The sequence below is a fragment of the Chaetodon auriga genome, chromosome 9 (genome assembly GCF_051107435.1).
Source record: "Chaetodon auriga isolate fChaAug3 chromosome 9, fChaAug3.hap1, whole genome shotgun sequence".
NCBI lineage: Eukaryota > Metazoa > Chordata > Actinopteri > Chaetodontiformes > Chaetodontidae > Chaetodon > Chaetodon auriga.
In genome coordinates this window covers 14,935,914-14,951,609 of record NC_135082.1, presented here as the reverse complement: position 1 = coordinate 14,951,609, position 15,696 = coordinate 14,935,914, and the positions used below count along the sequence as shown (strand labels likewise).

The 15,696-nt window shown below is 41.1% G+C and overlaps 2 protein-coding genes across 15 annotated transcripts in view; both read right to left on the bottom strand.

Annotated features, from left to right (window-relative positions):
- Positions 1-15,696, bottom strand: part of LOC143325537 (protocadherin alpha-C2-like) — a 190,493-nt gene that overhangs the window by 92,459 nt on the left and 82,338 nt on the right. Inside the window, exon 1 of one of the 14 annotated variants that reach the window (XM_076738690.1) lies at positions 12,667-15,666. The exons of the other annotated variants lie outside the window; for them this stretch is intronic. Within the exon in view, the coding sequence (XP_076594805.1) occupies positions 12,667-15,018 (2,352 nt within the window). The 5' untranslated portion in view covers positions 15,019-15,666. Of the gene's footprint in view, positions 1-12,666; positions 15,667-15,696 lie in introns of those variants that run through there. 14 annotated transcript variants of the gene reach the window in all.
- The window catches only part of LOC143325543 (protocadherin alpha-8-like), a 53,444-nt gene continuing 44,764 nt past the window's right edge, over positions 7,017-15,696 (bottom strand). Inside the window, exon 2 of the mRNA XM_076738695.1 lies at positions 7,017-7,129. Within this exon, the coding sequence (XP_076594810.1) occupies positions 7,112-7,129 (18 nt within the window). The 3' untranslated portion in view covers positions 7,017-7,111. The remainder of the gene's footprint in view (positions 7,130-15,696) is intronic.

Sequence of the window (15,696 nt, the reverse complement as noted above, 5' to 3'; positions counted from 1 at the left end):
GTTTCAATACAGTACTTAGCTTATTTCTTTACCATTTTACATACATTTACATACATCAGCTAACAGATGATGAATACTGTAAAGGACCCTCTGTTCATAAAAGCTAACATACCATCGTCATCATGTAGCTATGCTATCAGAATCACTCATTCAGTCAGCAGAGACAGGGTGTGTCATTGAACCTGTAATTGTGAAAATACTGAAATCAGTAGTAAGCATTTATACTGTATGAATGGCAGGGTCTCTGTATGGAGTTCTGCAGGAAGGAATGATCAAGTTTATGTGATTTGTATGTATTTATGTGCGAGAGAGGTGTGAGAGTGAGAAACAGATGGTGAAAGAGACAAACAGAAAGTCTGTGCATGGTATATAGTTCACTGTAGCTCAATGAGAGTGTCAGGTGTGTCTTCCATGTTGAAAAAATATTTCAGAATTCTAATTCAGCAAACAGATTGTGACTGCAGAGCCACAGGTATGGCTTACTTTGCAACAACAGACCATTAGTCAAAACTGTCAATAGAACAGGAGGCACAGCAAGCTTTGGTAACAGCAAAGGTGGCACTGAGGTGTGATTGGTTAGCTAGAATCAATGTGACTGCAATGGACATTCTGATTGGCTCAGCATTGTGCCTGGAGACAAAGGCAGGGTCCGACAGATCTCTGCTTTCACAGTGAGCACCCATGATTGATTCACTATCTCCTCTCTTGTATCCATGGTGATGCAGATGCAGTCCCTGCCTTTGCCCCTCCCTGCAGCCCCCTCCTCCACACCCCTCTTTATGAGCACCAAGGACAACACATTTATTTTTTCCTAATCACAATCATGCAAACTCAAGGCACGGGTTACATTCAACTCGAATGGATATATTTTCGACATTGCACAATCACCTATTTTATTTTAGCGTTTGATATGATACAGGATGTGTACGCTTGATGTACACCATCTAACTCCCTTATTCTCTTTCTCTGTCTCACTCACACACAGAAACAGCCCAAACCAAACCTTTTTTTTTGTGGGATTAAGAATAAATCTAGTTTTATAGTCAGGCATGGGTAACCTAGATTTGCCAATCAAACAGTTCACTGGGGAAGAGGGCATGGACTGTGTTTGGCATTCATCAGAATGGGAAGTGGGACAGGACCCTCTATCTGTGAATCAATACTGACACATAAACTCAATAATAAAACCAGTCAATGCACTACCACATACAGAGTGGCAACATGCTAAATAATTGAAAGTATTGACACACAGACACACATACACAACAAAAGAGCTGGCAAATCATTTCCGATTTTGTGCCACAAGGGGGAGCCTTTTCACCCTTTCCTTTGTTATCTATGCAGTGTGCACACGCACAGACAGACACACACTGATGTCAGAGGCAGGCAATCCTATAAAGCACTATGTTTGATTAGCACGTTCACCCACTACAAAAACTGTATCAGTGGTACAGCTACATTAGCAGCCTTAGTGTCTGCCACACACTTCCTCTGCCTGCGGAAATTAAAATGTCATCTCTCCCAGATGGGAATGGAGATGTGTGTGGATCTAACAATACCTGCACATTCTCATCCAGCCTGATACATATCAAAACAAAGAGGGAAAGATGGAGAGCTAATTCCACCAGGCAGTATCATTTATAGAGCAGCTGCATACATTGTGCTTTACAAGGTCAAACTGTAAAGGCAAACAGGGACTGTGAAGCATCATTCAGCCACACGTTTGTGTCTCCTTTAAATTCTCCATACATCAGCAAATTATACCTGTGTATATCAGTGTAAGAATGTGTCTATTTTCAATAATGTCTACTTTTACTTTCTTATTTGTCCTGCAGACCAGCACCTGCAATGCACTGCCTGCTGCATGGGAAGTGCATTGCAGGTGTAGGTCTGCTGCACTCGGCCATGGCCCATTTCTTTGAATATATTTATATATATATATAAAAAGGTCTGAATAATAGAGGAGAGTACTGGCCTGTGGAGAACCTGATGTTGGAAATGGTTAAAATGGTTTTGTGAGGTTGCTCCACTTTCCACAGAAAATGAAGAAAGCTATTTATAAAATAATGACTTAGCTACAAATCATTTAAGCCTGAGCTCTGATGCTGCTGCTCTCCGAGAATAGCCAACACCATCTTCCACTCTCATCAGCATCAAAACTTAAACAGCTACATGGACATCAGCCTAGCATGTGTAGCAGCAGAAGCCCCTATGATGTGGTGAGGTTGCTAAGATATAAGTGCAACATGATTGTGCATTTCGTTTTTGTATGTTTTTGGTATGCTGGTTGGTTTACAGACATGTGGAGAAATGTCAAGGCCAAAGCCAATGCACAACAACAACAACAATAGGACTCAAAGTAAAAATGAAATAATATAATATAAAAAAGCAGCCTGGACATTAGCCAGTAATTTAAGGGTAAGTGGCATTCCAGCTTTCTGTCTGTGCTGTTGCCCTTTCAAAGCTGCTCTTCATGGCATAGTTAAGATGATTCCACCTAATCGCATTAGAGGAGCAACATAGTGGAATTATTACTTTACACCCTTTACAGAAGCCTTAATCCAGGACAACTGGGAATCTTGACAGCTGTGTCAGAATGGAAAGAACGCCCAGACAGGAATTTCTTTTTTAAAACACCTGATAGAACAGTGATCATGATTGTAATGCATTTGGTATAACAAATAAGTACTTTTCATACCGTAGATCCAATCTATTGGTTTCACATAGGCAGTATTTAGTTCAGGGTTGCATTACATTGTACAGGTATTTCTATTTCACTTGTGACTGAGTACATTTTTATTCCTCATACTTCTCACATATATATCTTTATTCTATAAGAAGCACCAACAGCACAACTTACTGCGGCAGCTCTTAGTTAGAGGACAAAGCAAAGTGAGTTAGGATTAAGACAAACATTAGGGAGTAAACAAGGGTTTAGGGAACAATTATACTCTAGTCTTATCGCAAAGACCCCATTTACAGTGGTCTGTAAACAAGCAGACTAAACCCTGCTTGTTATTTTGGAATCATGTTTTTTAACACCTTTGTTGTCTCTGCTCAGTTTTGCTCCTCTACTCATGTTAAGCAGATGCTCACTTCATTAGCTGTAATGTGATGCATAGATTATCTAGCCCAGTGTCTGCAATTTAGTTTTGGTGTGCTCGAAATATTTAGTTTCCCTGTTTGATGTATCATGTGGTACCTGATTTTGTTATCTGTTATTAAAGCCTGTTGATGTCTAAACCATCAGACTAAACACAGTGAGATATGATGTGACACACAAACAATGATTCACTGAGATCTAGACTGTAGGTCAAAAGCTGCATGAGGGCAGAGACACAGACTCAGAAAGATGCACATGGGCTGCACAATTAAAAGCAACTAAAACAACATCATCATGTTATGTCACAATAACACATTGAATAAAGCATTTGTTATACTTGTCATTGTCCTGACAGTGGACATGTGAGATTTTAAACACTTTGAATGCTCAATCACAATTTTTGGACATGTCCAATGCGCTTACATAACCAAATGTTAAAAGGCAGAAACAGTCAGCATCTGAAAGTAAGCGACCTCACATAAATCATCAGAAGAAAGCAGGCCAAGAGTTTAAAATTCAGCAAGAAACAAAGTATAAATAAATCACTAATTATTTATCAATGTTTATGCACTGCAATACTGCACTGTTTATTGAAACCGACGCGTTATCGTCACTAGTAATCATGATCACGAATAGCGCAGCCCCCACATACACACACAAACAGAAGCCATAACAAAAGGCCCACGGCTGTACCCCAGGCACCAGCAGAGCTTCACCTTTTAATGAGATACTACATTAAATCTGTAAGCACTATCAATAAAGAATCATTTAGCAATACAGAACATGTATCATTCAGTGCACATGGCATAAGTTCATCCTAACTGCTGCCTGCACAGAGCATGGCATCAAATGGGCAGAGGCTAGAGGCAATATTGTAACATGTAGTACTGAAACACAACCATCCCTATCTCACAGAAACCCCTGTTTCAATATATGTATTTAAAAAAACTACAAGTTTATGAAACAATTGTTTTCCTAATCTTAACCCTACGAAAACTTGAGTCATTTTGATTAGGAAAAAAAGTGCAGTAATATTACAGAAAGTAGGTCACTTGTCACTGTGCATTTCACACACACACACACACACACACACACACACACACACACACACACACACACACACACACACACACAGCGACACAAACCCAAACACACAAACTTCACTTGCTTTTTTTTTTATATTTAGTAATATATGTTCATTGAACATATATACAAAATTGTGATTGAAACCTTCCTAAGGTTTTAATCACTATGAGGGAGTAAAAGTGCAGACTGAAAAACCTAATTTGAAAACATTATTCAACATTAAACCATGCCTTATCAGTATGTCTGACAGTTCCCACACTGCATATGAAGTAGCCATTTATAATTCTTAAAGCCAAGTCAGTTCAGCAACAAATAGCAGACATTGTCACTCTGGGTTCATCTGCAGGATACACACACACACACACACACACACACACACACACACACACACAGTAATAGAGGATAGGTTCAGGATAGGTTCTTTTGCTTTTGGCTCGAGGCCTGAGGCTGTGAAGAGTCACTCTAAGGTTTGGTAATGCGTCCCTACTTTTGCTGCAGTCACAAGGGTGAGAGAAAGAGGAAGGTGCTGTGACATATTCAGCTCTACTCACAGCTCCAGTTTCTACAGAAAGAGGAGGTGCTGTGGAGATGAGAATCTGTCTCAGTGGTCAGAAAGAGAGAGGAGAAAGGATGGTGCTTGGTGGAATAAAGACTAATGGATAAAGCTATGTATTTAAAAAGCAATTCTCAACTAAATTAAGAATAACAGATGAATGAACAGATAAATGAAAGAGAGAAGCAAAAAAGAACAGAGAGTAACCCAGCTTCTAAAAGATTTCAGCCATTTTCTATCAGCTTGCAGTTAAATAAAGCGACAGGAGGGGGCATATGAGAGAGATTACCAGCCAGAGGGACTCAGGATGTGTAGGAGGAGGAGAGGGAGTAAGAAAATCAGAGAAAAGGACTATTTATTTAACAACCAGAACGAAGAGATATGAAAGCAAACAGATAATCTGAAGAAATAAGATAGTAAAGGAAAAGAAACCATGAAAAGGTGAAGACGAGAGGGAAAGCATGCGAGGCTGGAGAAAAGTAGGGTGGTGGTAACAAGAACAAAGACAGGGAAAGAGGGGGAGAGAGAGCCAGTTGGTGGGAGGAGAGAGTGGGATATGAGTCAGGCTTACAGCATTAACACTCATCTTCCACACCCATGTCTCGTTGTTTTATTCATACACTGCACCCACTGGATAAGATGGCGGGAAACATGTAGGGGCAATAAGCAATCTACACACATGTAAACACACATAAACAACTCTCGTGTGTGTGGCTACAGGGTATCACATTACCAAATCCCCCTCACATAATGATAGAATAATACTACCGCTAACCCCAAATGTTGAAGTTCCTGATTTCATTTTTTATGACAGATGGTTCACCTAAAAATAAATACAGCCGACCAACTTCACAAAATGAAAAGCTACACGTGGGATGAGATGACTCACCCACTGTGCAGAGCAGCTCGCTGGTTCACACTAAAAAAGATGACCAGAAGGAGCTCATGGCGTCCGGGCCATTTTAAATACAGGAAGAAAACAGACAAGACGTTTCAGGCTGTAGCTTTAATCAGTGTCAACAACAGGCTTCTTTTTGTATTTACATGACCACATCTATGCCCTGTGATCACGGACATGTGATATCAGCACAGTGACTCCCTGTGCAGTGCTGAAACACTGCAGATCAATGAATAATCAATTATATTTCTGTAGACTGACCACATTTTCTTGTTGCTTTTAACAGAAAAGGCTGTTTTATAATGAGTTATCACTGAGGTGAAAACTGCCACCTTATAATATTTTAACTTGTAAGAAAAAACAAATGTACAATTTGATAAACCAGACGTCTCTGAGTGGATCTTGTTACTTTTTTGAAAATACCTTACAGTCGAAAGGCTACAGAAACTTGGTCATGCAATTCTTGAACTGAAGTTAAAACATGAAAACCACCTCATTTGGAGTTATATGCTCTCTGCATCACAGAAATATCACCGTTAGCTCACACAGGCAAGCTATGCCTAGTTTAAACAGACCACTCAAAGAGCCTAATATACAATTCATGAATGCTCAGAAAAGATGTCCAAAGTTCATTCTGTATAAGTTCTCACACAATTTTGTTCTAGTTTAAGTCTTATCACTGAACAGACAGGGTAAGCGATTGCTAATAGTCAGTTTCTTTGCACAAATCACAGATAATAGCCTCTGACTGTCACTCTGCACTCCTGGCTAACCATATAAAAACATTAAAAGACAAAACCAACAATATTGTGTTGTTGCTACATTAAATAAGTCATTAGGACAGGTAAGCTTCACTATACAGCTTTATTGTTGCGAATACCCAAACAGACAACATTCAGGGAAACAGTAAAAATACACTCACTAAAAACAAGGCTAAGCAATTACCCAAGATGCTTAGTGGGAGTATTAGGAAGGGGCAAATAGCCACAGGGGGAAGAGGAACCCTGCAGCTAGAGACTGGATCTCTCTAACAGCCAAAATCTGATCCCATCCACATGTGGCCAGAAATAAATACAACACACGGTATTAATCACACAAGTCTATGGCAATTGTGGCTGTATACCCGATCTACCCCACAGCGAGCAGTGCGAGGATACTGCTGTAAGAAGGCAATCCTCTTACCAAGGCTGCAGCAAAAGTCTGAAACAGCTGACTGTGGATTTCCCTCAACCATTCATACATTCCTTCAATCAGAGATCACAACCCCTTCCCATAAGTCTAGATCTCAGGACAGTGGAAACATCTCAGTTAGCAACAGGGTGAACTTCAAGAGGATTTTCAACCAACTGTGTCTTCGCTAGTTTTTCCCTTAATAGGTGGCTGTCTGACCCCTCAGTCAGTTCAATCCTCCGGGCATGCAGCAGATGTTGTGGCTGTATGAGCACTGATGCCAAACAAGAGCAGTGTAGACCTACATCTGTTCTGGTTGCTGTTGATTCAGAAAAAAAAGAAAAAAAAAGAAATAATTAAACATAGCACAGGACTAGCTGCACTTAACAAAGCTATCAAGCACTGGTTGTTACATCAGAGAGACAGGTATATAAGTATGTCCACAAACTCTTTTATTTTGTATTTTATTTTAGTAAGCAAGAGAAGGCATCGGCATAACGAGGCACCCTGACTCATATCATCCAGCATGGATTTTTGAATGACACATGAAGATAGTGTGCACAAATGTTTTTCATTAATGCAATGTTGTTAATGCTCGTAGAAATATACCCAGACAACACCCTGGAGAAAGGCCTCAGTGCCTTGATTCTGCTGCAGTGGAGTTATTCTGAAATGAGAGAGGCAAGGTCCAACCTATAGGACTCATCCACACAGCCATGAGTCAATGGACTAAGACGTAATGAAACTGAGAGCTTATATAACCAAGTGGTGGAGAGGAGAAAGGGTCAGACCCACTCACACAATACCAGGCATGAAAGAGTAAGAAGAGTGAGACAAAAAAAACGTTCTTTACTATTTGCCATGAAACCGAGATAACCAGATCAGACACACTGGACATGCTCATGAATATAACTGGCGTGTCTCTTTATCAGCACAGAGGAACCAGGTTTGACCCATATACTTAAGAGTAGTGACTAGCCTGGGCCAATTCACATCAAAGCCACACATGGCTCTGAACCAGTCTCATCATGTTCTAGGACAAATGACAAGAGTGAAAGGAGCTGTGCCAGGGAGTCTTGGCCCACGGTTGTGAATGCAGCCCACAATGAAATTTTTGGCCCACTGACTCTGATTTTGCCCTGTTAACCCAGAGGCAAAGATGTATATCTGTGTATCTGTATAACAAAAAAAAAAAACAAAACATGTTTTATATACTGTGTGAGCATGATGAAATAATGTGGGGTAAAGTAACAGAATGTAAATGTTAGGTATAATACTGAGAAATAGTAATTCACACTCATGCACAGGTAGTCTAACTCGATATAGAGACATTTCGCATCTTTGTCAAAGCCTTCTCTGCCACTCTATGTTCAGAGTAAAGCAATACACAGAGATGTACAAACAGCTTATTGACCAAATACTCTGTAAGCCTTACTGCAGCAGTGCCTGTGCTTGCTGACATTCACAACAACAACTTCCTGATTCACCAACACCAATCCATCTGAATGGTCTGCAAAGAGGAAAAGCTGATACACGCACACAGACCAGCGCAAGAACACAGAGAGAGTGCATCTAGTATCAGCACATTATATAAGTGCTCACAAGCATCTGGACAGCATGCAGTTTATATGGCACAACATAACAGAGCCAAAAACAGCAAGTTCTTATTGAAGGAATCAACCTAATGCTGATATAACAACCAATATTGATATATCGCCTCCCGTCCTCCTTTTTCTGAGACACATCAGTGTAGTGAAAAATAACTGACAACCTGGTCAACTGTAAGTGTAAAATGCTCTAATTGCCACCGTTTAAGTGCTGTGCTGTGAGTGTTGCTGCACTGCCAGATCTAACTAAACACTGTTTTTGTGCTCAGCCAATGAGAGAATAGTTTGGCTGAACAAAAATATCAGGGTTATTTCTTAAACCAATTACTACAGTCAGTGGCAGGCCTAAGGTGCTCTAACTTCATCGGTTGTCTTTCTACAGTAAACATATTGTTGAGGGGGGAATGCTATGTGGATACTTACAGTTTACTGAGCACAACAATGGAGAAAAGGCCAGAGACAAGTCGTTCTAACGATCTTGGATCGAACAACCATGCATTCATTTAATGTAGTATTACCTGAGCAAGAGAGAATGAGCATACAGAAGCTGTAGTTCATCCCCCATCATTAAACAATAGTAATATCTGTGTAATTACACTCCCAGTGAGCGTTAATGTTTGGTCAGTTTTGCATGTTCAAGAGCTGATGTCTGTTCCAGTCTCATCTCAGTGGTGAAAGTTTTGTCTGGGATGGAAGCTGAAATGTGCTGAGGAGGAGGTGGTTCAGTACAATCATCCTTTTTATAAAGCTCGTGGCATAAAAGAGGTTTCTCTGAAATCAGGAATAAAAGAGAGATATCCTTATGATATTCTATTTTCAGTCAATGCAGGACATCAGATTTTTGGCAGGGGTCTTTGATGTAATTGTCTCACTCTGGCTGTGTCTTTCTTTCTCTCTGCACGTCACTTTATCACCAAGGGAGCACGCTCTTCCTCTGCTCTGTTTTCTTGTTCTCTGCCTGTTTGTCCCTCTATCCGTGCAGCCCCCCTTCTGTGAAAGTGTTTTTCAATAAGGCGGATTAACCGTATGGAAGTATGTGTGGTGTGTTGCTGTGTGTGTGTGTGTCTGACCACAAGCGTGTGTGTGAAGTGTGAACATAAAGATAGTAGCTGTTTTCGTTGTACCCTACTGTGTGTGTAAATTAGATTACCATCACTGCTGCTGACCTCAATGTGAGTGGCGCCATCCTCCAGCAAAGCTGGAGCAATAAAAGACAATGTGCCCTACTGACACACAACAGCACATGCAGCATCCACAACCACAACCCTACAGGCACGAAGCACAGCAATGCAGAGCTAAAGAGCATGTGGCAGAATGAGAGAAGAGATAGACTGCAGAGAGAAAGGCAGAAAATGATAGCGAGACAGAAGAGGGTGGCATATGAAAAGAGGAAACGAAGGGCAGAGACATAAAAGCGGGAAAAGGAGGCCAAGAGTGGGATGGGGGAGGGGGGAAACTGAGAGTGATATCAATATGGAGGGTAAAGAAGGAGAGGAATAGTGTGGAATGAAGAGACAGAGAAGCTGCAAAAACAGGGGAAGGAAAAGCAGGCCACAGCATTAAACAAAACAGATTAGAGGCAGAGCAGAACAGGGAGTACTATGAAGAGAGGCATCTTATAGAGCAACATCCATATTGCAGTATCTAAAAAAAGAGACCATACATGGGGCAAGGGGTTTGTGGGGGGACTCAGAAAGCGGCAGCGAAATAACAAGGAGCTAAAACAACGGAACTCGTTTTGAAAGGTTTTCATAAAATATGAGTCAAGGGGTTCAGGGGGTGAAAGCAGATAAAGTTAGAAAGCAAAGGCAAGAGAAGAGTTTGCTTGGGAGAAAGTCGTCAGCATTTTTTGTATGAATGAAGATGAGCAGCTACATTAAAAAAAAAAAAAAAAAAAAAAAAAAAGGCTCAAGCTCGTGAAATAACAGAGGAGACAGTAGATACAGTCACGCTGCAACGGCTGTGTCTCCTCTCTCTAGCTTGTCCTCTTATCCTCTCTCCCCATGACACTGAATACAGTTTGATGAGGAAAATGCTCTCACACACTTCACAACAACAACATACTCAGACACACAAAACACAAGGTTCATTGCACTCTGAATGGTTTTCAGCGCAGACACTGCATGCAAACACAATTGCACTGATCTGCAGAGCCAGCCAAGCAGACAGACAAAGCCACTGGAGCAAGCAGCCACACCCCCACCAAAGAGGCACACAGAGTGAAAATATACTATGACAGACACGCTGTATTCAGTGTACAGTGTCCTGCTGTACACTAATAGTTTACATTAAAGTCAGCTAGTGGACCAAGCCACATCCCATGTGCTCGTATTCTGAATGCAGCTCATGACCCTGCTAAAAAAATCATCCGGTACTTGTCTTTCATCTGTTTTGTCTCTACCAAAAAATGCCATGGCAATGGAACGAAAGTGCAATGATGTGCAGTTTAGGAAGAGGCAACTCACACTGAAAACGGGAGACAACCAATGTGATCCACTGACACCACCCTGCACTTTTTAGGTTTAATGAGATGCACTCATTTTTAATCACATCAACAAATCTTTTCTGGGCATCTGCTGTCCAGGCACAGCTTAGCACTGCCGCTGTACTGCAAAAACACATGATGCCTCACACCCACTTATCTCACATAAACATGTGCATATGAAATATGCATGCACACATACACACACAGAGGCAGTCATTGCTATCTGGTAGAAAGTGTGTTCAGCATTTCCCAATCTTGAAGCTCAGCTCCTGCCTTACTCTGAATCTGAACTGATACTTTTCCTTTCCTGCATTCACGCTCCACTCTGGCCAACTGCTTTATTTCACATGCTCCTCCGTGGGTCAAAATAATGCCAACAGCTTTTCAGACTTTTCAAATTTAATGACAATTTAATGCATGGTTTTTCTAACAGTCATTTTCTCGGTAGGAAATCTAAGGTTGACCCAGTTGTTTGAGAGTAAAGATTATCTCCACCCTATGAAATATCTAATTAGAAGCTCAACTATTGCTGCCTTCACTATTGCTTTAATATCTGCACCATCTGTTGCCTGATTTACAATGAACATTTACTGACATAATCCATGTGTATCTAAATAAACCCATTTCCATTAAATATTGTGAGGTGTCTATAGATGAGCCATACAAAAGCCACTTCCCCTCCCCCCTCCTCTACTGCTCTCTCCCTCCCTCCCTCCTCTTCCGCTCTTCCGCTGCTGTTGCTAAGACCACTGAGCACATGCTAGTCTGTGAATCCAGTAGGCTCAGAGAGGTGGATCTCCTCATGTGTTGCTATGGGCAACACACAGTGTTCGACAGAGAATCAGCCCAGAAGCCGAGCATGCAGACCTTCACACATGTGATAAATGTGACCTATTTTTCAGTGAGTCAAAAGCGATCATTTGCTCAGAAACTAATATGTACATTGTATATGTAGGCAAACTGTATACACTCTTTTACATCACTGCCTAGTATATTTCAAGCTGAAAAGCACAAAATGGCAATCAAATGAAAAATAGCCAAAAATATACTGCTTGCTGCTTTGCAGTCCTGTAATCAATGAAGATCCCTGTTAAAGCAAAGTGCCCCAACCCCACCTGACTGGCTGTACATTGTGATTCAGTGCACACCAGCCGCAGGCTCTCTCATCCACTCTCTCTGTCGTGGCTGCAGTCATTCATGGCCCACTGAATCACCTCAACTACATCAGCGAGCACAGACCTCAAGTAACTCTGTCAGTCGGTCACTTACTCTGTGCGCAAACGTGTAATGACCCTATAGATAGACACAGAGAGGAGAAAAAAAAGAAGAAAAAAATGTATGTGTACAGGCGTGTAAGACACACAGACCACAATTTCTGTACTGTCAGAGTTCATCAATGTCTTTGTAAGGTTGTATCATTTTTGTATGAATTGCATTTTGAAGTAAATTGACACAGCATGAAGTTAACACAAACACAGCACACTAACGGCAGTCCAACGTGTTATGAATCACTTAACACCCTGAGCTGTGTGAGAGCCAAGCATGCACCCACCTGTAAACCACCAATTCAGCACTCTCATAACAACACACAACCTCCTCATTTCCCCCTCTGATGAGTTTTTATGTATGTGCCACAGTTCTATCCAGCTATTCAGAAAAGGTGGTATGATTCAGTACTTTTTTTCACAATTTAACCATTACGATATGAATCTCATCAATCACAAGCACTCATACCAGTACTGCCTTGAGAAAAAGTGATCTTACCTCTACAGAAGTACGTCTCCTGTCAGGGAGCACCAGTGTATTCGCATGGCTGCCAGGGACTATAGTAGATCCTATACTCATTCTGGGTCCAACTAACATGTACCGCTTGTCTCCTGATCTGTACTGGATGCTGTGACACAGTGTCCCATCATAATTAGTCTCTTGTAGATATTTAGAAGTATAGTCTGTTGATTTAGAGCACTGCATCGCAATCAGCACGATGATACTGATGATAAAAAGAACTGAAACTGAGCCCAAAGTTATCATCAGATAAAAAGTCACATCATTCCCCTCTTCAACCGTTGCTGCACTTTTAACATCAGAAGCCGCAAAAGCCTCTTTGGGCTCCACAACTTTGACAATCACAGTAGCTGTTGCTGAGAGGGAAATGTTGCCATTGTCTTTGACCAGTATGAGCAGTTTGTGCTCAGCCTCGTCTGTCTCTGTGAATGAGCGAAGTGTTCTGATCTGTCCTGTATAGCGGTCCAAACCAAACAGACTGTGGTCAGTGACTTCCTGCAGTGAAAAGAGTAACCAGCCGTTATATCCTATATCAGCATCATAGGCTCTGACTTTGGTCACCAGGTGTCCTGCGTTGACATTGCGGGGAATCTCCTCCACACCTTCAGCAGAACCGTTGGAGCTGAGTGGATACAGGATGACTGGAGCGTTGTCGTTCTGATCCAGAATGAACACGTTCACTGTGACGTTGCTGCTCAGTGACGGAGTTCCAGAATCAGTGGCAACAACTTGGAACTGGAAAGTTTTCACTGTTTCAAAGTCGAAACTTTTTAGTGCCAGAATTTCTCCATTTTCAGAGTTTATGTTGAGAAATGATGTAAATTTTTTGTGTTCATCCCCATTTCTCACAATGTTGTAAGATATGAGAGCATTTTCGCCCTCATCACAATCGTGAGCACTCACTGAAAATAAAGAGGACCCTGCAGCATTGTTCTCAGTAACATAAAAAGTATATGGACTTGTTGAAAACTCCGGACTGTTATCATTCACATCTGATACAGTCACACTTATTGTCCTATGAGATGATAAAGCTTGTTCACCAGCATCTTTAGCAATTATTGTTACATCATACTGGGACCATTGCTCCCTATCCAGCAGAGATTTGGTGACAATAGAGTACATGTTGTCTTGTAAAGACGGTGTTAATGTAAAAGGTACGTCCTCACTGATATAACAGATTACCTTTCCATTTACACCTGAATCATTATCATTGACACTTATCAAGGCAACCGTTGTTCCAGGTTTGGAATCCTCAGGAATTGCCTTTGAAAAGGATGTCACCTCAATCTCAGGTGCATTGTCATTCAAGTCCACAATTGTTATTACAACACTTTTTTCTGTTGCCAGGGGGACTGGTCCTTTATCAGAAGCTTTGATGTCAATTTCATACCTGTCTTTTGCTTCAAAATCTATTAGCCCCCTGACAATAATTTCACCAGTATTTGCATCAACTTCAAAAAGTTTCCGTAATTTATTATTTACATTATTGCCGAATGAATAGACCACCTCCCCATTCAAACCATCATCTAAATCTGTGGCATTTACTTGTAAGATAGTTGTGCCAATAGGTGAATTTTCATCAAGCACAGCAACATATGAGTCTTTGGCAAAAACTGGCATATTGTCATTAACATCCAAAACATTAACTATGATGGTCATGGTTCCTGACCGAGCAGGCTTCCCTCCATCAACAGCTGTCAGCAGTAATCTGTGACTTCTTGCAGTTTCTTTGTCCAGCGGTTTGTGCAAATACAAAACAGGAATTTTCCCATCCTCTCCTCTATCTTTAACTTCCAGACGAAAATGGTCATTTTGACTGAGCCTGTACAATTGAATTGAAAACGTGTCACTGTCTGGATCACGGGCACCTTGTAGTTGAAATCGTGCTCCAGGTAAAGCAGATTCTGATATCTCTAAATTCGTCTCATTTTCGGAGAAGGTGGGAGAATGATCGTTTACATCCAAAACCTCAATGGCGACGTAATGCACCTCTAACGGGTTCTCCAGCACGGTCTTTATATTGATAACGCAGGTGCTGATCCGTTCGCACACCTCTTCTCTGTCTATTTTTCGGTTAACATGTAAGATGCCATTATCGTTTAGTTGAAACGGCGGGTCGGTCGATCCAGGAACGATGCGAAATCCTCTGGAATTCAGAGCACTGATATCCAGCCCTAAATCTTTAGCGATATTCCCAACAACAGCACCCACCGTAAGCTCTTCGGGAATAGAGTATCGTAGCTGTGCTGAGGCAAAATTCAAAGTAAGGTCCAAAGAAACAATGAGAACAACCAGGCGCTCCCACCATGCCCTGCATCCTCGTCGTGCCATGTCGGATTCCAGAAAAAAAAAAAAAAAAAAAAAAAAAAAACACGAAACAGTATGAATATGAAGGTCAGAAATTAAAATGTGAGTCTACGCAGAAACAGCCATTGTGAATAAAATAAACTGCCAGATATTAGAAAAATGTTGAACAGAGTGAAACATTTGAAGCCATCGTCCGAAAGCACAAGTGCACCCTGTCGCGAATAACACCCATCGACTGACGTAGAGGATGTTCAGCCGAAAAGTCGTTCAGTTTCACAAGCAGTGACACCAAGCGAGCTGCCGATACAATGCTGATGCACTATCAATAACAAGATATTCTTTTTATGAGAAAGTGGTGAAGCGTTTCCATTACTTGCTGAAGATGGAAGTACAAAAGGGAACAAAAGTGAACTATTTTAGCATTAACAAAACAACCAATGAATTCAACAATGAATTCTTGAATTGCACTTGACTAACATGCACATATGTCACCTTTTTTTTTTCTTTTTCTTTTTTTTTTTAAGCAACTGTTGTAGTTACAACTATAATAAGATGAAATAGGATTAAAATTACAACTGAGAACCGAACCAGCCAAGTGTCCGACTTCACAAAAATATATTATGCGAAGCAAACGGCATACTTGCATATGCAGGAGAATCTCCTGCATATGCAAGTATGCCGTTTGACTGAACTAATTAATCA